Source organism: Nycticebus coucang, chromosome 14, assembly GCF_027406575.1.
Source record: "Nycticebus coucang isolate mNycCou1 chromosome 14, mNycCou1.pri, whole genome shotgun sequence".
Classification (NCBI taxonomy): Eukaryota; Metazoa; Chordata; class Mammalia; order Primates; family Lorisidae; genus Nycticebus; species Nycticebus coucang.
Genome location: NC_069793.1, coordinates 86,082,849 through 86,104,166, shown reverse-complemented (window position 1 = coordinate 86,104,166; position 21,318 = coordinate 86,082,849). Strand labels below are relative to the sequence as shown.

Below are 21,318 nucleotides of genomic sequence, written 5' to 3'. Positions count from 1 at the left end.
CGGCCCTGAAATGTTCTTTTAAAAGATGAAAAAACTGGGTGGTGCCTGTGGCTCGAAGGAGTAGGGTGCCAGCCCGTATGCCGGAGGTGGCAGGTTCAAACCCAGCCCTGGCCAAAAACCACACACACACACACACACACACACACACACACACACGATGAATAAACTGAGGTACAGGATGTCCTCATCAAGTTTATTTGCCTTGAGTGAATGGCATAACAGCCAGTGTGTCATTAAAGGAATTTGGAAATAATTTAACTTTCAGCTGAGGTTAAAGTATTCTTTCCTTTGTCAGGTTAGAAATAAAGCGATAAGTTCAGTGCAAAAACAGTAATAGTAATAGTTGCATTTAATGACAGTCTACTGTGCAACCGATTCTGTGTACAGAAAAACTTACTTAGGTGTTTTTATTCTCATTCTAAAGATGAGAAACAACTTAATCATAAGCATAAAGCAAACTTAGTTACAGAACCAGGATTCCAGTGCAGGTTTGTCTAGTTCCAAAGTCTCTACATCTAACTACACTGTTCCTTATTAACTACTAGATAGAACCATACATAAATTATTACGTCAGCAGGCAGAAGGCTTCAAGTACTCTATAAACACAGTGCTAGAAATTAGGCAGGAGAAAGTACATGGGATCAAGGGATCATCAGTCTCAACCAGACAGTCTTTGGTAAATCTAAGTCAAAGTATCAGAACGGCGAATTAGCATGTTGAAAAGCAGGTAGGGATGGGTAAGAAGTGAGTAAATTCTTCTATGACTAATTGTAGATATCTATGCTTGATAAAAAAGCCTTTCTGACTACTTGTTCTCTTTGGCTATCATGGGAGTACGGCTAAGGTATCCACAAAAATTACAGAAATAAAAAGAATCTGTTATCATCTGTCTTTGCCAAGCTGAAGAATGGATAGAAAGGATATTCATTCATTAATAGCTACTCTACTTTAGCTGAGGATAGCTAAGCTAGGTTGTTCTTCTGGAGAATGAACTTGCAAGTTAATATTTCATTGATTACTATACTTTTTTTTAACCACGTCTGGCTGATTTTTTAATTTTTTTTTGTACAGACAGGATATTGCCCAGGCTAGTGTCCATCTCCTGGCCTCAAACCGTCCTCCCACCTGGGCCTCCTAAAGTGCTCAGATTATAGGCATGAGCCACTGTGCTAAGCCTATTGGTACTATTAAGATTTTCTTAAAGACATCAACTGTACAGTATAAATTAAATCTAATTTAAATTGACGTAATTCTCCCTCACGCGCGGCGCGGTCCCGGCGGCGCCCTGGGGTCTCCCGCTCCCCGGCGGCCTCCGGCGCGGTGCAGTCTGGGGGAACATGGCCGCTTCCGGTCTCGCTCCCCGGCCGGCGCTGGGCTGACCGCCGCCGCTGCCCGGCGCGCCGCGCCCTCGGCTTGTCCCGCCTGGCGGCCGCGGAGGCACCTTCGGCCTTTTCCTGCCGCCGGCCCCGCTGCAAAATGGAGAAGAGCTCGAGCTGCGAGAGTCTCGGCTCCCAGCCCGTGGCGGCTCGACCGCCTAGCGTGGACTCCCTGTCCAGGTAACCGGGACGCCCAGGGCCCCGCCCCGCGTCTGAGGGGGCTGCAGGGGGGCCGGGGACCCGACGCACGGTGCCCCGACTCGCAGATCCTGGTTCCTGAGCCCTGCGCCAGAATTCCTTCCCGGACTTGGGAGCCACTTCTTCCTCCCTCTCTAGGCCGTAGAGGCTGAGGAAAAGGAGGTTAAGACCCGTTGTTCCTTTATCGGTTTCTCTGTCTTTTCTTACTGAGATCTTGTTTTCTATCCGGTGGCGGTAGCCCCAGATACTTAGTTTCTCTTATCTCTCATTTCCTCTCAAATCTTATTTTGGACAGCCCTTCCCCCATTCTTTTCCCCCCTCATTTCCTGCGTTCTTTCTTTACCACTTTCCCCCAAACCATCCTTCAATCTTTCTTCTCCCATCCTTTCTTATGTCTTTGGTGTTGGGTTCTGGTCCAAGCCTCTTCTCTCTTTAATCTCTTCACTTTCTCATCTCTTTCACGTTTTTCTCTACACTTTGATTTTCTCCCCTCTCTCTTTTTGCTTAAATATGTAAATAAAAATGTCTCCTGCGCCTGTTTTAAATCTTCCAGCTGAAAGTCATTATCAAAGAATCTGGGTAGTCTTTACCCGGAGTGATTGGTTTAAGGAAGTAAAATAAGTGGTGGTTTTTCTTCCTTCTGTGGCTACTGGTTCTCCAGGTTGTCATTTCTCTCGTAATAGATTGGAATTTTACTCTGGAATTTTGAGGAGAACTTTAGTTTGTGTAGCTTTTGCAGAGAGCTGTTGTATTAACTAGACATGTTTCGGATGCAGTCAGCCTTTTTCTTTAAGACTAGTGATTTAAAATTTTATTAAGAAACAATAGAAGACCTATAGGTTCTTGTTATACAGCCACAGTGAAATCAGGTTCATTTCAGACTGAAAAATTGTCTGTTATTGGAGTTATTAGATACTGAATTGCTGTGTGAAACACAATTTTCATTTCCTCTCTTGAGCAAATTGAAGTTGCTCTGTCTTTTAGTTCATTTTGGACTCTGCCTAATATGGGTGGTATTGTCATTTTTTCCTATTCATGTTCAGTGTCATTGGGGAACCACTGACTGATCCCATCATTCTAAATTAGATTTGTCTTCCTATAACACTCAGCTCTCTGCTGGCTCCTTTTGCAGAGTCTTTAACAAGCACACTGTAATTGCTGCTTTAATTTTGTTTTCTATTAGGCTGTAAACTATTTGAGGACAAGGATCTTATCTTAAACATCTTCATAGTGCTAGCACTTAATGTAGACCCTGCATGTGATAGGTAATAAATAGTTTTGGATTTGTAAACTGAATTATCCAGGAGAGAAGTTTTCTTTGCAGTTGATTACGTTTATTGCACAGTTGTTTCAAGTAGATTTTTAATTCTATATTTATTACTGTGAAATTGAGAAAGTTAATGATATACATGGAGAGCTGTAAAACCTGTCATTCAGAAAACAGGTTGGAAAATGATAATTTTATGGGAAAGTTAAAAATGACGACTATGGTTTAGAATAAAATATAAAGAAAACAAATGAGAAAACCAGAACTCTTACCTATGGAAGAGCAGTTAGAGCCACAGGAGGCAACACAGTAAATTAGGAAAAGGAAGTCAGGAGGCTCCCAAGCTGAAGTTCCTGGCTCAGCTGGCTATTTGGTCTGTGTCATTTAACCTTTCTAGTCTTCAGTATTCTCATTTTGTTTAAAAAAGAGGTTGGTCTGGAAAATCTGTAAGGTCCCTTGCAGCTCTTAAATTGTATCATGATTTACTCTTAATGATAGTACTAAGATAAATGCATTCTTGTCAATTACTAATGTAATCCCTTTACAGATAACCTTTGTTTTGGATTTTTGAAATTACACTGTTATCTGTTATTAGTACAAACTAACATATATAACTCTGCCACTTTTACACACTTGTTTCTTAAAAATTAAAGTTTATGTTTTAAGGTCTTCATAAAAAATTGTTAGTGATGTATGAGTTTGAGAAAATTAAGAACTTCTCAAAGAATTTTGATACAGTAGGTCAGCCTCATCCTCTCTGGACAAAAATATAAATATGACATTTTATTTTCCGTAAGAGAATGCAGCTTTCATTTCTCTTCTCTGCAAGGTAGAAAAATAACGTTTAATTGAATATCTACTGTATAGAAGTTACCCTGCTAAATTCTTTTATAATCTTTTATTTCGTTAATCATTATACCTGTTTTGGTCCTCTCTTTAATCAAAAGTACGTAATAGTTGCATTACAAGGCACTGGTTAGAAGGCTTAATTTTAAATGTAATGTAGACTAACACTCAATCCATAGGTGATTCTAACACATAGCCAGATAGATAGACTAGCATGGTTTAAATACCTGCTCGTATGTTAAGTGTCTGTCTAGATTAAGTTTTTGCTTTGGTTATGTGACAAAAATACTGATGTTTGCACTGTATTACCTCAGTTGCCCTCAAATTATTTATTTTTATGCCTTTTTTTTTTTTTTTTGAGACAATGTTTCAAGCTGTTGCCCTGGGTAGAGTGCTGTAGCGTCATAGCTCACAGCAACCTCCAACTCTTAGGCTCAAGCTATCCTCTTGCCTCAGCTTTTCTATTTTTGGTAGAGACAGGGTCCCGCTTTTGCTCAGGTTGGCCTCGAACTCAGGCAATCCACTGGCCTCGGCCTCCCAGAGTGCCAGGATTACAGGCATGAGCCACTGCAACCAGCCGGTTTCTGTTTTTCTACACGGCTTAACTGGGAAATTGCCTTGTGAATTTGTTTTGATTCACTTGCAAAGTAATAGTTGATAATACTGTTAAGTTTGTCGCAGAATGTCTTTTACATGATAGATTGACATAAATTTCTGCTGAATTTAGCTACAAGGGATATTGATTGTGAAAAAATTATATATGCTCCCTATTTGTCAGAAAATGGTAACTATGTAGTAACTGTATCTCTTCAGCTTAGCAAAAAAACTTCAAATTTATACTTGTCTCTAGTTTCTTCAAGTATTTCTACTGTTAGATAAATTCAGTTTAAATATTCTGTATTATGGCTTAAATGTCTTAAGCCTGTCTGGGAAGTAGGAAGAAAAGGAAAATGATACACTAATTCATCTGGTTGCCCGTTTTTGAAAATGACAGACTCCACTGAAGTTGGATGGAAGACTGTTGTGCTTTCTGTGGTTCACACTAAACATACGTTGAGTCTTGGTATACATCTGTGGTATTTCAGAGTTGCTGTTGCTTCTAGCTTTGCCTTCCAGCTCCTCTAGCTTTTGGTTACAAAAGAGCAATTTCATTCTGTATATATGATATTCAGATGGTAGGTTCTTAATCAGCTAAAGTTATGTCATCTTACATACTCAAAAAAAAAAAAAAACAAAACAAAACAGTAGTTCTCTTTGGTGAGCCCCTACTTGTTATTGCTGCACTTCAGTGAAGTGTTCAGCGACTCTTTTGTGGCCTGCTTTTGTCCATTCTTCCATACAGGTTCAGCCGTACAGTGAGAAAGAATTGTGAGAAACTGTACACTAGCATACTGAGAATCAATTTAGCTGTATTCTATAATTTAATTCTTTTGGTCTTGCTCTGATTCTACAAGATAAAATAGTCTTGTAGTCAGATGAGAGAGCTTGGGTAGGCTAAGCCTCAGCACTGTAATAAGTCATACAGCAGAATTTGATACTATGTTTGTAATAGTCCGTCGTCGTTGTAGTGTGGTTTAACATTTTTCAGTTTGTACACTGTTATAAACTGCACTGCTTTAGGTTTCTTTGATTACTTTTTACTGTGCCTAATAATATGATGATATGTCTAGTGCCAAGTTGGTGATCCGGGAACATCTGAGTAAGAGGAATGTTGACTAAAAACCCACCATTAGTCTTACTTTCCCATTTGAAGGATTAAAAGGGTTTTCTTTTGTTGAATTTGGCCTGAATAGTTACAACTATAGATTCAGGCTGAAGTATTTTTATATGAGCCTCTTGACCTCTTGAGTTGATTTTATGTCTGCATTATCTTTTCTGTGTCCAATCCTACATAAATATATTGGAATTATTATGTTCTACCTGTTTTTCTGTTGGCTGCTTTTGATTACTTTGGCCCTTTTTTCTCTAACTTACCACTTAAGGTTATTTTTTCATCCTGCACAGATCCTCATGCTTTAGTTATTCTGGCACTACACTTTTTTTTTTTTTTGTCCCAGATTATATTGGTTTTATTGATTTCTGGTATATAAATTAATTAGCATTAATGGACATCGTATATGTACATTAAACTTACATTAAAAAACATCAAAGGAAAGGTACATATAATATACTCCAAGTAATCTCCAACTAATTGTGTTTTAAAATTAAATGCCTTTCTTAAAATTATCATTTGGAAACAGCAATTCCTGAATTTCTTTTTTCATAAATTTTGATTATCTTTATAGTTTGAAGAAATGGAAGAATTTCAGAGACTTCCAAACATTTTTGTTGTGAGGTCTTATCTTTAGTTTCATCTTCAAGGTCACGTAAAGTTGATAGGTTGGTAGGAAGTGTGCTTTTGGGTTGTTTTTTGGTAGTGGTGATGGATTTGTGTACAGTCACACATTCTTACCCTCTCCTCTTGTAACTCTTGTCATGTTTTTTGAGATAGCTTGCAAGATTAGAGGTAGAAATTACAGCTTCAGAACTAACTGAATCTGCCAGGTTGAACCTATAACCTTGGCATTGTTATTTAGAATCTTTTTTTTTTTTTTTGTTAGAATCTTGTGTCAGACATTGAACATGTTGGTAGACTAAACATTACTTGTTTTGGATTTAATTATTCAAGGACCTTTAAAGTCCTCTTAAATAAGACCCAATATTGTGAACCTGTCAGTAATTATTGTATAGGTTTTTTGAAAAAGACATTTAAAGAGATTAATTACTAATCAAAAGTATGCAAATTAATCCGGAAAGCTGAGATTGGGTTCTGTATATTTTTTCTTTTTTTCCTCCTTGTGCTATTTATCATCAATAATTTTCTTTTAGTATAGATCAGTTAGTTTCTAAAGTGTGGTTCCTAGAACAGGAGCATCAACATTACTTACAAATTTGTCAAAATTGCAAATTCTTGGACCCTACCTAAGACCTAACAATCCCAAAACTCTGGGATTGGAGCCTAAGAGTTTTTTGTAGCAGGCCTTCCAGGTGACTAATGGATGCTAAAGTTTGAGAACTAGGAGTTCTAGGATTGGAGCCTAAGTGTTAGTTGTTTTAGCAGGCCTTCCAGGTGACTCTGATGGATGCTAAAGTTTGAGAACTAGGAATTTTGGGATTGGAGCCTAGAGAACTTCTGCCTTGGCTCTTCTGCTGGTGAGTGCCTTGCAACATCAACATTAGCTAAAATGGACGAGGGTCTATTTTAGAGGTATTGTAAGCCTTTTATTACTTGAGAGCATTTTTGTGAAAATGTTGACTGAAGTAGTAGAAGGTATCTTGACTATTTTTTTTGATATTTATTTATTTATTTATGCATTTTTAAGACAGAGTCTCACTCTGTTGCCCTGGGTAGAGTGCTGTGGCATCATAGCTTATAACAACCTCAAACTCTTGGGCTCAAGCAATCCTCCTGCCTCAGCAACTGAGTAGCTGGGACTGCAGGCCCCCATCACAATGCCTGGCTTGTTTTTCTATTTTTAATAGAAATGGGGTCTCAATCTCAGGCTGGTCTCCAACTCTTAAGCTCAGGCAGTCCACCCACTTCGGCCTCCCAGAGTGTGAGTGCTGGGATTACAGGTGTGAGCCACCATACTTGGCCTTGTCATTTTATTATATCTGATTTTTAGGACATTTCTTGAGGTCTTCTTTTTCTCAGCCATGAATAACATAAATCAAGGATATGTTTTAGGCTTTTTTTAAAAAAGAGATCCTTAGAAATATTAGTGGAAACAAACATTTCAAAAAAGTGCAGTCGACCTTTGTACAAAGTACAGTTAACTCTTGTACAAGGTAGGTTTGAACTGTGTGGATCTGCCTGTATGTGGGTTTTATTCCTTTGTCATCCGTGAAAGAGCAAGACCCCTCCTTTCTCCTCTTCTTCCTTCTCAGCCCTCTCAACACTATGAAGATAATGTCCTTTATAGTGATCTACTTGATGAACAGTAAATATATTTTCTCTTCCTTTGGATTTTCTTGATAATATTTTCTTCTGTTTAGTTTCCTTATTGTAAGAGTATAGGATATAATAGGTTATAATACATAATAATGTACAAAATATGTACTGATAGTCTATGTTAGCAGTAAGGCTTTGGTTAGCAGCAGGCTGTTAGTAGTTTAGTTTGGAGGAGTCAAAATTATACATGGATTTTTGACAGGGGAGTTGGCAACCCTCACTCCCATGTTGTTCAGTGGTCAGCTGTGTTACAAAGAAGTAAACCAGTAAAACGCAATTAGTTAGAGATTATTTGGAGTGTATCGCCTGAATCAGTAAACCTTGGATTATGTCCAAGGGAAGGAAATGACCTGGATACAGATGTCCAGAAAGTAGTAAGTTTATTTTGGAAAATGGCCAGATTAATGCTGTTGTATTCAAATCACCAAGGCCAAAGATTGCATGTGATTCAGGATTTGAGTAGTGGAATTTTTTCAGATTTTAGTGTGGAATATTTTCTCTTTTTAAGGAAAATGGTTTTCCTTAAAATTCAAGTGGTTTGAATATGTAAAACACTTGCTGTCTTTGTGTCTACTCAATGATTTAGGTAAATGAGTAGATAGTGTTAAACATTAGTAGAGAGATGATATTCAAGGAAGGATAGGGAATGATTTCATAAGCCTGCTTTCCACAGGAAGTCAGGTTAAAAATGGAACTCTAAAAAAAGGTGAGATTGGTACAGGTTATTAAAATAAAAGGGACAATGGAAGATCCTTCTTAGTGAAAATAATAATTTTAATCTCTTTTCCTGTAACTTTTTTACACAGAACTGATTGTGCTTATTCCACTTAATGTGTTTCTATATATGCACCGATGTTGTCATCACTGTAGACCATTAATGAGCATACTTTATAATCCTTCTTTTGCCCAAGAAATAGGACCCATGACAGTAATCACTGATGAATTTTCATTCTTTCAAAGACTCTTACTTCATATAAATAACTCTTGGGCTGTTTAAATACTTTTTAGTCTAGATTAAGTAAGGGCACATATTGTGTTTTAAATATAATACAAATTAACTTTAAAATATTCTTCAATATATAAGATACTTCAAAAAATCTAAATACTGTTACTTGGAAAAAATTCAAGTTAGGCTTCAGGTTTAGCAGAATAAAGCAGAAAATCCAAATTAACATGGCTTAAAGCAAGAGAGATCTAATTATTTTTCCACATGAAGGCCTGGAGATAGTAAATACAGATTTGATATGGTGGCTCTGATGTATTAAGGACCCAGATTGTTCATATATCTTATACTCCAAGGTTTCCTCTTGAAATAGAAGTGCTGTTGGAGCTCTAACCATTGTATCTTCAGTACAGGGAAGAAGATAATCTTTCTCTTTTAAGGGTACTTTTTTGGCAGTCACATTTTTTTAGCTTATATCTAGTTGGCTACAACCTGGTCTATGGTGTACCTAGTCACAGAGAGGCTAGGATGTGTAGTTTCTTCTGGGAAGCTTTTTGTTGAGCTAAAAATTAGAGGCTCTGTCACTAAGAAATAGGATTGAATGGGTATTGAAGACATTAGCAGCTTTTCCCATTGTATACAAATGAATCATTTAAAAGCAAGGAAGACATGTTCCATTTGAGTCTATGACACTTTACTTATGTCAGAAACACTCAAATTTGGAAATGAAATAACCAAGACAGAAAATACTCTGAAAAAGAGAGGTGATATAGTATGAAAGACCAAAAAATAAAACCGTTTTTTGGAATACTGTGAACTCTGAGTTTAACTTTCTACTTTTTTTGTGTCTTATCTTGGTCTATATTTTTATTATCCTAATCTAGGACCATAAAATGAAAGTGATACATTCAGTAATTGCTGGATCAGTAAGTGATGGGCAAATGAAAATCAAATTAAGAATGATTGCTGTGCTTTTAAAAGTTATTTTATTTGAAGAGCTCAAGGAATTGCATGGTATTCCCGATGCAGTAATTTTGTCATTCAGTTCCAAGGGTATGGTTTTAGGCCATTTTAGTTTATGAATACTTTTGCCAATAATTTGTTTTTATATTCTTAATCTAAATATTTTATTTAAAATCCAGAGAAATCAGTGCCTTACATATATGCTTGTCAGCTAACTTAAATATTAATATTTTAAGTGTATATTCAAAGATGAGGAGTTAAATCATTTGGGAGTCAGTGGAAGAGGGTAGATAAATCTCCTGTGGATTGATAAAACATTGATTCATCAGGCTCAGAGGGCGTATAGCAGTGTATTTCAACTAGTGTGTTGTGAGAGGATCTTAGGTGTGCCGCAAAAAATTTTAAAGATCATTAATGACTTTCAAAAGAAGTTAAAAACACAGTAAGTGTATTTTTTTTTTACTCTTTTTTTTGATCAACATAATTTAAGTGTGCTGTGGAAGTTTATAGGTTCAAGTGTGCTGTGAGTAAAAAAGTTTGAAGAACATGGGTTTATAGGCATATGTCATAAACATATTTCCCTTCTTGACAGAATTATTTTCACTGATAGCAAATGAGTAGCTGGTCAAGTAGGGAGAAGGTTTTGACTGGAGATTGTACATTAGCAAAAGAGGAAATAGTTGACTATTTCGTGATTACAAACCTTAATTTTAATTTTCTTTTCCTTCTTTTTTTGGGGGGGAGACAGGGTCTCACTCTGTTGCTCAGCTAGAGTGAAGTGGCATTATCATAGCTCAGTGTAATCTCCAACTTTTGGGCCTCAAATCATCCTCCTTCCTCTGCTCCTCCCCTCCCAGATAGCTGGGCCTACAGGCGAGCATCACCCCAATTAATTTTTTTTTAAATTTTTGTAAAAACAGGGTCTTACTATGGTGTTCAGGCTGGACTTGAACTTCTGGCCTCAAGTGGTCTTCCTGCCTCAGCCTCCCCAAATCCTAGGATTATAGACATGAACCACCTTGCCTGGCCAACCATAGTTTTCTTGACCTAAGCCAAGATGCCCATCAAAGGATTAAAATAAAATTTTATATGGTACAAATGTCTTCTATTACAGATATTGTATAACATTCTTCTAGTACAGTGATTTTCAACCTTTTTTATCTCACAGCACACTTGAACCTGAAGTTCTAGTTTAACTTCTGCAGCACACTTAAATTATGTTGATCAATAAAAAGAATATGCTTACTGTGCTTTGAATTTTTTTTGAAAATTATTTAATTAATCTTTAAAAATTTTCATGGCACATTTAAGATCCTCTCACACACCAGTGTGTTGCGGCACACTGGTTGAAAATCACTGTTCTAGTATAACCAAAGGCAGTACTTAAAAATAGAAACACATGAGATAAGCTTTACTTGCCAAGTGATAGACAGTTGTAGAAATAAATTAACATTATTAATATTAAATACCACAATAATATAAATAATAGCTCTTAACATTTATTGTGTGCTTACCTTATGTAGGGATTGTGATATTCTTTTCATTTTCTCATATAAACTTCATTCCTGTGTAAAGTAGGCAGTATTAATGTTCCCTTTTTGCAGATAAGAAAACGGCTCGTTAGAGAGAGCAGTTTAACATTAGAATTCAGTTCTCTTTTACTTCAGGGTCTCTGTGCCAAGATGTGGTCATGCCTGGAGATCTGGCACTCCAGCTGCAGGCCAAAGCTTTGCAGTCCCAGGGCAGGTTGATTGGTGGTAGTGATGAGGTCTAGAAGCCTTGGGTCAAGGTACACGATACATTCACGAATTGAGAGTGTCCATATTTGGACAGAATTTTTTCTAGCTTTGAATGTTTTTTTTTTCTTTTGACAGAAAATTGGATGACTTTTTTTTCTCTTTGCCCAATGATTAAGACTGTAGTATCATTTTCATTCAAAAGAACAGTTTTACATTTGGAGGATCAGAGAAATTATAAAATAAGTAAACATGATGCTACAATCTCTCAGTCCCTCCTTCCCCCATAGGCTTTACACAATAATTTAAAATACTCTAGGGTTCCTTAAATGTTTGAATTCCCCTAAGATGCTTTGTGTTTGTTTACAGTTAATGTGTTAAGAACCATTGACATTTGAAGATCATCAGAAGTGAAGATAAAACATCTCAAAAATTATAATGTAAGTGAATGGGAAATGTAGATAAACAATGGAGAGAAGTTAAGGTTGTCATATATTGTCCCAAATAAAATTTGCACATATGAGTAACCAGTTAACTCCAAACTTTAGTCCTACTTCCAAGTCGCTGTCCTTAAAATTCTGTGTTTTTATCTACTGGAGAAAATTGTTGCTGAGTTTTAATCCTCCAGTAATTTTCCGGTAAAATCCTTTTGATTTCCATCGACGATTTCGTCCTGCTCCTCTTTAATGTTGCTGTTTGACTTGAGAAGAGCATGTCAAGAGTTCATGTTATACTTAAAATTATGTTTGTGTAGATTCTGAGATCTTTGCTTTCCAGCTGTTGTATGTTGTATAAGTCACCTAAGTTTAACTTGCCTACCGTTGCGAATGTTTCTTCTTAGCCAGAAATATGCTAGCTAGCCTCTCCCCACCCCCTCCTTTGCTCCTCACTGCTTTCTTTACCTGCTCCCTTCCTCTCTCCCTTCCTTCCTCCTCTCTGTAAATACTTGCTTGTATCTGTTACGCCCTGCACACCCAGATACATCCAGAATTCCTCTGTGCTTGCTGCTGAGTTACATCCTCTGATTTTACTCTTAGTGGCCTTAGAGACCATCGGATTCGCATTTCTCAAGTGTGACTGAGGACCACCTGCATGTCGCACTAACTGTGATGCTTGGTGAACAAGTTTACCTTCCCCTGTCCTGTCTAGACATTCTGAATCCATGGAAGTGACTGATTTGAGAACTTGCACTTAAAAATTTAAAAAACACTGATCCAGATGCTTTTTGTTTTTTTTTTTTGTTTTGTTTTGTTTTTTTGTAGAGACAGAGTCTCACTGTACCGCCCTCGGGTAGGGTGCCGTGGCGTCACACGGCTCACAGCAACCTCTAACTCTTGGGCTTAAGCGATTCTCTTGCCTCAGCCTCCCGAGCAGCTGGGACTACAGGCGCCCGCCACAACGCCCGGCTATTTTTTTTGTTGCAGTTTGGCCGGGGCTGGGTTTGAACCCGCCACCCTCGGCACATGGGGCCGGCGCCCTACTCACTGAGCCACAGGCGCTGCCCCCAGATGCTTTTTGGATTTTAATTTCATTCCATATAAATTTGCAGATGAAGGAACAGACTTAGAGAAATCTAGAATAATTTTTTACCCAAAAGCACAATAAATGTTAGAAGGCCAGGAAAGGTGGTAATTTTTCTTCCAAAGTCACACACTATTTAGTGACAGAGATTATAGTATAGTTTACACAGTACCTACTATTTGCAAAGCACTGTGAAATTTGTGCTTGAAAATCAGAATGACAGTCTGGATTAATCAACCTCCTGACTCCCAGTTGTAGATTTTTACCAGGTAACTTTGTGATTTTTGTTGGACCATACAGTTTCACTGTGTTTCATGTCTATAGAACACTCCTCTTATACCACATGTAAAACATAACCAATCCGTCACTATTCCTGAAAAAAAAAAATAACTAAAAGTACATATAGGTTATGTGTGTAAAAAACATATACTGTTTCTTCATTTTTAGTCAGACATGTGACAGATTCCAGTTTTGAAATCATTGAAGGGTAGAGTTGGTGGAGAAAAGAACTTTTTTTTTGTATCCATGATATTATTTCTACCTAGACTTTAAGTTTTATGCTTATGGAAAATAGGACTGGATTTCATTTTTGAATGTAGTAGTAGGCAAATTTCATAGAGCTTTGCAAATAGTAGGTACTTTGTAAACTATACTGTAAGCCATTTACTATTAAAATTTTGTTTTTTCCTTTGGCTTCTGGGAGATACACTATTAGGAGTTATGTTATTTGCTTTGTATGGAATCTCATGCTTTATCCTACCAAGCTAGAGACCTTCAATAATTGAAATTATTTTATTTATATTGTAATACTATATTGCTGTAGTTGATGTTCACATTCTCTGAGGGACTGAAACTTCCTAAAATACTTTTTGAACTCTAAGAATTTGAATTTATCTTAGTATTGTGTGGATTTTATATTACATTGTCTGAGTATCTTGATAGGGATGGAATTGTAACCATACATTAGTAAAGACATATTAATTTTTTGGAAGTATTCTTTAATTCTTGAATTATTGAGACGTTTAACCATAAAATGTCATCACTCAATTTTTCTAGATATTTTGGGATGCATTTTAAATTTGATTTTTTAAAAGTCATTTAAAAATAGCTTATTTATTTCTAATAAGCTTATATTTTGCATTTACAAATTTTCTTTTCATTAAAATGTTTTTTATTCTATTTATTGCTATAAACTAAAAATCATAAATATGAGAGCTCTAGGATAGAGCCTTATCACTTAGGTAGTTTAACTCCTTCATTTTGTGTGTGGAGACACTGAAGTTAAAGGACTTGCCCAAGAGTGGAAGTTTTATAAACATACTAAAAATACTCTTATGAACAAGCAGAATGACATTTATTGTATTTCTATGATGATATATGTGAAATGCTTTGAAAACTAATGAAGACTACTATGATGATAAAATGTCCACTGAATTTCCTTGTGATTTAACTGAAAATGTTTATTATTGTTTTATTTGAGAAAGAAAAATGCATGTGCTTGTCACTTGGTTTATTCTCTTATTTCTTGTTTTCAAATTTTATTCTGTCTCCTTTAAGGATATGGTATTAGGATAGACACTGTGTAGTTTGCCTCAATCTTTCTTTCACTGTGAAAGAGTCCCAGGGATTAATCCAGATTGTCATTGTAAATAATTACACAAAATACTCAGGATTATACTTCTATATTTGAGGACTTCTGCCAACTGTTTTTTATGTTAAGAAAATGGTTAATGAAAAAACAATGATTAATGAATGCATTAATGAACATTCAGTATTATTCTTCAACGTAGTCAAGGTAGTCAAGGTACTATTAACTCTGAAGTTAATAGTAAACACATTTTGGTGTAGTGTTTACAATTACAAATCGTTTTCACTTATGTAATCTTGGTTATTTCTCCTAACAGCCCTGTGGAGTTGGTCCTCATTTGACAGATAAGTAACTGAGGCCTAGAGAAGTAACATGATGGTTCATTGTCCCTGCCTGTGTATAAGAGAAGGAGCGGGGACTTGAATTTTGACTCTAAATGCCTTGTTGTTTTTATGGCCTGACATAGATCATAACAGGGAAGTGTGAAGTTCCATGGGTTATACATTTTGCTGTTTCAAGAATTTTTTTTTTTTTAATTGCTGGGGATTCCTTGAGGGTGAAAGAAATTTTAAGTACTGGAAAACTAATCAGAGGTTCACCTTATCCAGTCATCCTAGTTACTCAGTGCATACTGCTCTTTTAAGTCTTACTCATTTCTACTCTGAAGATACATAAATATCTTAAAGTCTCATTCTCAGCATAGCAACCAGTGTGTTTTGCCTAAAACTATTTGCATGTGTAAATGTTTAAAAGAGTGGTAATCATGGTCTTTAGAAGTCTATTGGGGGGAGTAGGGCGCCAGCCCCATATGCCAGACGTGGCGGGTTCAAACCTAGCCCCGGCCAAAAACTGCAAAAAAAAAAAAAGTCTATTGAACTATGTCAACTTGAAAATTGTAGCATGTGGTACGATACAGCACAATGTAGTGAAAAGTCTTGGCCCTTTCTTAGTTCTGGATGCTTTGGTGCTGATGCTGCTTTTCAATTGTGACTTTACATGAATTACTTGGTATCTCAGAACATTGATTCTCTTACCTGGAAAACAGGTAAGAAGATGACTTACTGTATGTCCTGTCTTAACAGGGTCATTGTGAGGCCCACATATGACGATTGATGATGATGACAATAATGAAAAATACCAGCACCTTAGAGGGTGTAGCAGAGGCACTGTGTTAGGATTTCACGTGAATATTACTTAACGCCTTTAATCCTCATATCAATCCTGAAAGGTATGCCAACTGTCATAATATCCACTTTATAGATGAAGAAACGGAGGCACAGAAAGGTCAAGTGAATTCCTTAAGGTCACACAAGGTGTTTGAAATCAGAGTTCAGGACTGGGCTGTCCTGCCCCAGCTCGGTGGTTCGTGTGGAAGATAACGTGTGTGGGAGCACTTTGGTGTTTGTAAAGGGTTATGATAATGTGAAGTACTGTTACTTTAAAAGATATTTACAAGATAGACTTTTTCTCATCTTTGTCATACAGATAGAGAAAAATCACAAAAACAAGCGAAAAAAAACAATGTATTTTTCTGGTTTAAGATTCCTAAAAACCAACTAATCTGGTAAATAGAGAATAGTATCCAGAATTACGGAGGCATGTCCTTGGCAGCATGAGTCAGTGTGTGATGCCAGTACCTGGATTTTTAGTTTAACTTTTCTGGGCTAGAAAGAGAAAGATGCTGAATGGTCTTCTTTTCTTACTGAATGTTTTAACTTAGTGGTTGAACAAACAAATTAACCTGTGTTAACTTCACTTATATGACTTTGAAGGTTGGGCACAAAAGTTTTTCTTTTTTTTTTTTTTTGGCCAGGGCTAGGTTTGAACCCACCACCTCCGGCATATGGGACCGGAGCCACAGGCGCCGCCCCAAAAGTTTTTCACATTACATAGAAAAAGTAGTAACAGATTAATAGTAGTAATCAGTTTTGCTTATCTTGGATAAACAAAATATCTAAATAGCCAAAATAATAGATATATGATGCTAATTTTAATAATGAATGTGTATTGCATGTTGAGGTGAGAAAATACCCATGAGAGGTCATTAGTAAGGTCTTCATTTCCATGTGTTTTCTGCATTGTCCAGGTAAAAGTGTTGGTTGAGCAAGTGTTTATCAAATAGACTGATTCCCCCCTTTGGATGTGTCTGCTCTTGCTCTTCAGTTCTACATGTGTTTGTTTCAGAATATTGTGCTTTGAGGTCTAATAAATCTGACTAGTTTTTAGTTTAGTATGACATTTCTTTCAGTTAACTGGTATTTGTGTACAAAGGAATTTTTTCTTCTGGGGTACTTATGAATTCATACGTTTTAATTTAAGGTGTCATCTGAATTCAGAGATTTCTGAAGGGATCCCGGATGCTCTGTTGAGGTGTTGCTGTGCTGGCCTCAGAGTCCTTCTGCCCTCTCATCCTCAGTCCCATCTCCCATGGATATGCTCATTTTGACCAGAATATTAGCTTTTACTTGTTTAATTTATTTAAATTCCCAGATAAGATCTTTGAAGAAACAGTACTCTGGAGGGATAAAAAGGACATATGTAAACTATCTTTTGGATGGAAGGGTTTTCAGACTTGCTGCTGCTTTATTAGTACTGTGCCCTCATTTTCAGTTTGAGAAGTATAATTGGTAGACCTGCAAATAAATTATTACAAATTTAACTATATCCAGGCACACGAGTACCTTAGAACTTGGGATTTTCCAAATTAAGTGCCAATCTGCAGCAGTCTAAAGACTGTTCCGCAGCTCAAATCCCTTTTGTTTCTCTGAAGAATACAAAATGTTTCTCATTTCTATCAGATGTTGTGATGATTAGATCATTTATGCCATCTCTTTTATCCTATGGACTGGTTAAGTTAAAAATGTAGAGTTCTGGCATAGCATTTAAAAAATAATTTACAACTATAAATCAATTTATTTATAGTGGTTTTTCTATTTTGGGTATCCTGCAAATATTCCGACAATAAGTCTTTTGTGTTCCAACACACTGCAGGCTTTTACTATTTTTTTAAATAAAATTTTCAACAGAATGACTAATAGAGCACGAACAGTGCTTATGACACTGTAGTCCATTGTGTAGTATTGAGAACAAAATTTGTATTCCTAGAAAAGCTTATTCACAATTGAATATAGAAGGCCTTCTTTAATGTTCTTGGGCAAACATACTATGTATGTGCTCAGGGCATTACTTATAAGAAAATACTTTTTAAAAAGAAACTTTTCTTTCCACGGAATACTGAAGAAAAATGGAATTGGCTGTAAGAGTGAGTCATTTTAATAAGGCAAGTGGTTTAGAGCTTATAGTAATGACTGTGGTTCATAGTGACTAGAAATACAAGACTTGTACACTCTCCCAAATCCTCTGGAGGCTTTTGTTACTAGAGTGTGAGAAGATAGATGACTTGTTTCCAGATTTCCAAGTTGTTTTGAATTAAGAGTGTGTACTGTTGGTATGTTTATCTGCATCTCTAGTTTGTAGAAATACTTTTTTATTTTTTAAGAAATGTTTTGGGCTGGGCGTGGTGGCTCATGCCTATAATCTGGGAGGCCAAGGCAGGTGGATAGCTTGAGCTCACGGGTTTGAGACCAGCTGAGCAAAAAGCAAGACCCTGTCTCTACTAAAAATAGCAAAACTGAGGCAAGAGGATTGCTTGAGCCCAAGAGTTGGAGGTTGCTGTGAGCTATGAGGCCACAGCACTCTACCCAGGGCAACAGCTTGAGACTGTCTCCAAAAAAAAAAAAAAGTGTTTTATTGAGTTGTGAAAGATTAGGAGAAGAGGAATATAGATATATTTGTGGCATCTGTGAGTGCATGGATTTTACTTTCTATTCATTATTGCGAAGTACCTCCTAGTATTAGTGTGATTGAAAAAAATAAAATAATGATTACATTAACAGTCCAGCAAACCAGTGGAACAAGAAAGGGTCAGTACTTTGCTAATGGTTACATTGAAAATATTGGCAGTGAAATTGGATTGTGATTGAAGTTTTGTTTCAGTCTATGGCTTGAATATATCCGAAGTTAGGTAGGATGTATTTATGTGAGTATGTATTATGTGATTCAAGAGTTAACTAAAACTTTAGTTTTCAAAGTTTGTATGTTCAGTTTTCCTAGGGTGCATGAAGATATTTTACAGTATAGATCTATGTGAAAAGTACTTCTAGGGCAAGCTCTTTGCTTCATTTTAATTTAATTAATGGATCCCTTCTTAAACGTAGACCCTTATTTCTGATTTCATCCTGTTTTCCCTTTGGAAGGTGTTCTTTTCCCACAGTGTAACTTGTTGTCTACCAGTCATTAATTCAGCACCAAGTGTGTTCTATGGATCCTGCCTTGAATGAACTTATTCATTATTTATGAATGAATGCCTGAATTTTTATTTGCGAAGTGATGAAATCAGGTTTGTGTAGCTTGTGTTTTGACCACTGCACACTTGCATGCTGTGGTCTGTGCCCTGCCCTGTTCCCCACTGCTCCCTTTTATCCCTCCGTTCATTCCCCACTGTGCTATCTTGAGATACTTATGTATTGGCACCTTCTTTAGACTATAGTCTTTTAAAAACCATCTGCTTTCAACTCTGTCTCTAGTGCATAGCACATTGATGCTATCAGTAAATGTTGGTGGAACGGAGGGGAGGGTAAAAAAACAAGAAATGAGATTTAGGATGTTCCTGCTTCTGAAATGGAGTTAAGTTGGGGGAGCAGGAGGAAGGAGGCCTGTCCTTGGAGGTGGAGTCCTCAGTCTTTACCCTTCCAGGGAAGCCGAGGTGGTGCTTTGTGATGTGGGAATATTAGGAGACGATTATTGAACTCTTACTGTCTGGAAACAGATTTCTCTGCATTTGTGGAGAAATCACCAGGGATGTCGATAGTCCAGTAGTGTGGAGCCAAAGAGTACTTTCATAAGTAGGTACCAAAATTCATTTGTTTAAACTTAATTTTCTTAATTTGCAAATTTTTCTGGAATATATATAACTAAAAAAAAACAAACAAAACAAAAAACCCCCAAAACTTAAAAACCTAAACCCACTAAAACAAAGTGGAGAGTGCTTTATCTTATTTACTGATACTATTTTGAAAAGCGTATGTAGAGTAATCCCTGCTCCCTACCACTGATTAATTGGTGTAATTCTGTTCACCTACATGCTACACTTTGACGTAGTAGAACTTTTGAGACCAGAAGGGTAGAGCATTGCTCTCAGGAATGGTGTAGCAAAGGAAAAAGACATTTTGCTGTAATAACAGCAGATTAGTGTGTGGGAATGACTCAGAGTCAGAGGATGAGATTTCTGTTTTGATCTTTTGGTGGAAGGAAAACTGTCAGTCTGGCTGAGATAGTGGTGGGCTATTAGAAACAGAGGATGATTGCTGCAGTGCTGTGCATGCGTCTTACTGCAAATCTAAGTGCTTTTTTCCCATAAATGTGTATTTATTCTTTCATAAATGTGTGTATTCCTTTAGTATTTTGTAGGACCAGAATTTAATAATTAAATAATATTGACTTGATTTTTTTTTTTATTTAGGAATCAAGAATAATATAATTTAGGATAGAAAGAATAGATCAAAGAGAGGGAAATTTTAGTGAGAATGATTTCCCGTTTAGAAAGGCCATGGCTCTCTGAATTTGGATAAATGCATTTGTGTTATGTAAATTGTTTGCATTGCCAAATAATATTTAACTGCTTTTTCCAAGGATTAATAATCAGAATTTAGCATATTAAAATATAATTGCAGTTTTATTCTAAGGTATATTTTTGAGCTTCTGGGGAGGAGGAATCTCTAAATGATTAAGTATAAAAAGTAATTGGTATTTTTAACAAGAGTATTCTGGAGTGCTGGTTATATTCTGATTAATTTTGTAGTTTTTGAGAAAGTATTTTTTCTTTAACAACTTCAATAATTTCTAAGGGGTATGTTTTGTTTATAAATTTTAGTTTTTTATTTTTATTTTTTTACAGTTTTTGGCCAGGGCCGGGTTTGAATCCGCCACCTCTGGTACATGGGGCCGATGCCTTAACTCCTTCGAGCCACAGGTGCCGCCCTGTTTATAAATTATTTGACATGGCATACTTATCTGAATAAATATGTTAGTGCTTTTCAGGGGAGGAATTATGTTTTGCCTACCCTTGAGGTATTATGATGGTTTTTGTTACAAAGTATGCTTAATTACCCATTGTTCTGAATTTTATTAATTACTTGTAGATTATCCATTGCCTGAGAGTTTTCTATTTATTTATGGATTAGATACTTGAGCCTTGTGAGGGGGTCTTTTTTGTTGTTATTGTTTTGTATCTCCATAAGGGATACATAGAAATAGAAGGGAATCATGATGGTAATTTACTTTTATTTCTTGACATATTGTTGACCAGCAATTTTATGCAGAAACTATCCCATGAGTATGAAAGTGAAACTATCTAAATAAACTTAAGTACACTTTATTTATACGTAATGAATTGAAACGAAACTTTATACATATCTTTGAATTTTAAAAAGCGTGCCTTCACTAGATGTAGCTTTTGAATTATCACTAAAATGAAAAAAATGTAAGGATTTGCTGGTATTTCAAGCAAAGGGTCAATTGACCAATAATCTCTCCAATGTGACTTTTTTCTTTGTCCCATCAATATCAAACCGAGAAACTTCTTTATATCATTAGTGGTAACTTCTGTTCATGGTAAAGTTTTGGCAGAGTGTTTATAAAATTGTTCTATTATGCAGTGGTATAAACTGGTTTGAGAAGCAACTAAATAAAAAAAATCATTATCAAAAAGTAAATCTATCATTTCCTTGATATTCTGTGCATCACTAATTTCAGCACTTATAACCCAAATATTTGTGTAATCCTCCAAGGTTGCCGTATTATCATTTTCAATCCACTCATCCTCAAAATC

General features: G+C 36.3%; 1 protein-coding gene across 6 annotated transcripts in view; it reads left to right on the top strand.

Moving 5' to 3' along the window:
* The first annotated feature begins 259 nt into the window (after positions 1-259).
* The window catches only part of MTMR2 (myotubularin related protein 2), a 94,682-nt gene continuing 73,623 nt past the window's right edge, over positions 260-21,318 (top strand). For 2 of the 6 annotated variants that reach the window (XM_053560196.1, XM_053560192.1), the window contains exons 1-2: positions 1,421-1,556; positions 11,690-11,760. Coding sequence is in view for 2 of the 6 variants with exons in the window: in XM_053560191.1 (XP_053416166.1) it covers positions 1,477-1,556 (80 nt within the window). In the remaining 4 variants the exon portion in view is untranslated. Of the gene's footprint in view, positions 1,557-1,629; positions 1,737-11,689; positions 11,761-21,318 lie in introns of those variants that run through there. The other 4 variants (XM_053560193.1, XM_053560191.1, XM_053560190.1 and 1 more) reach the window with 4 other exon arrangements.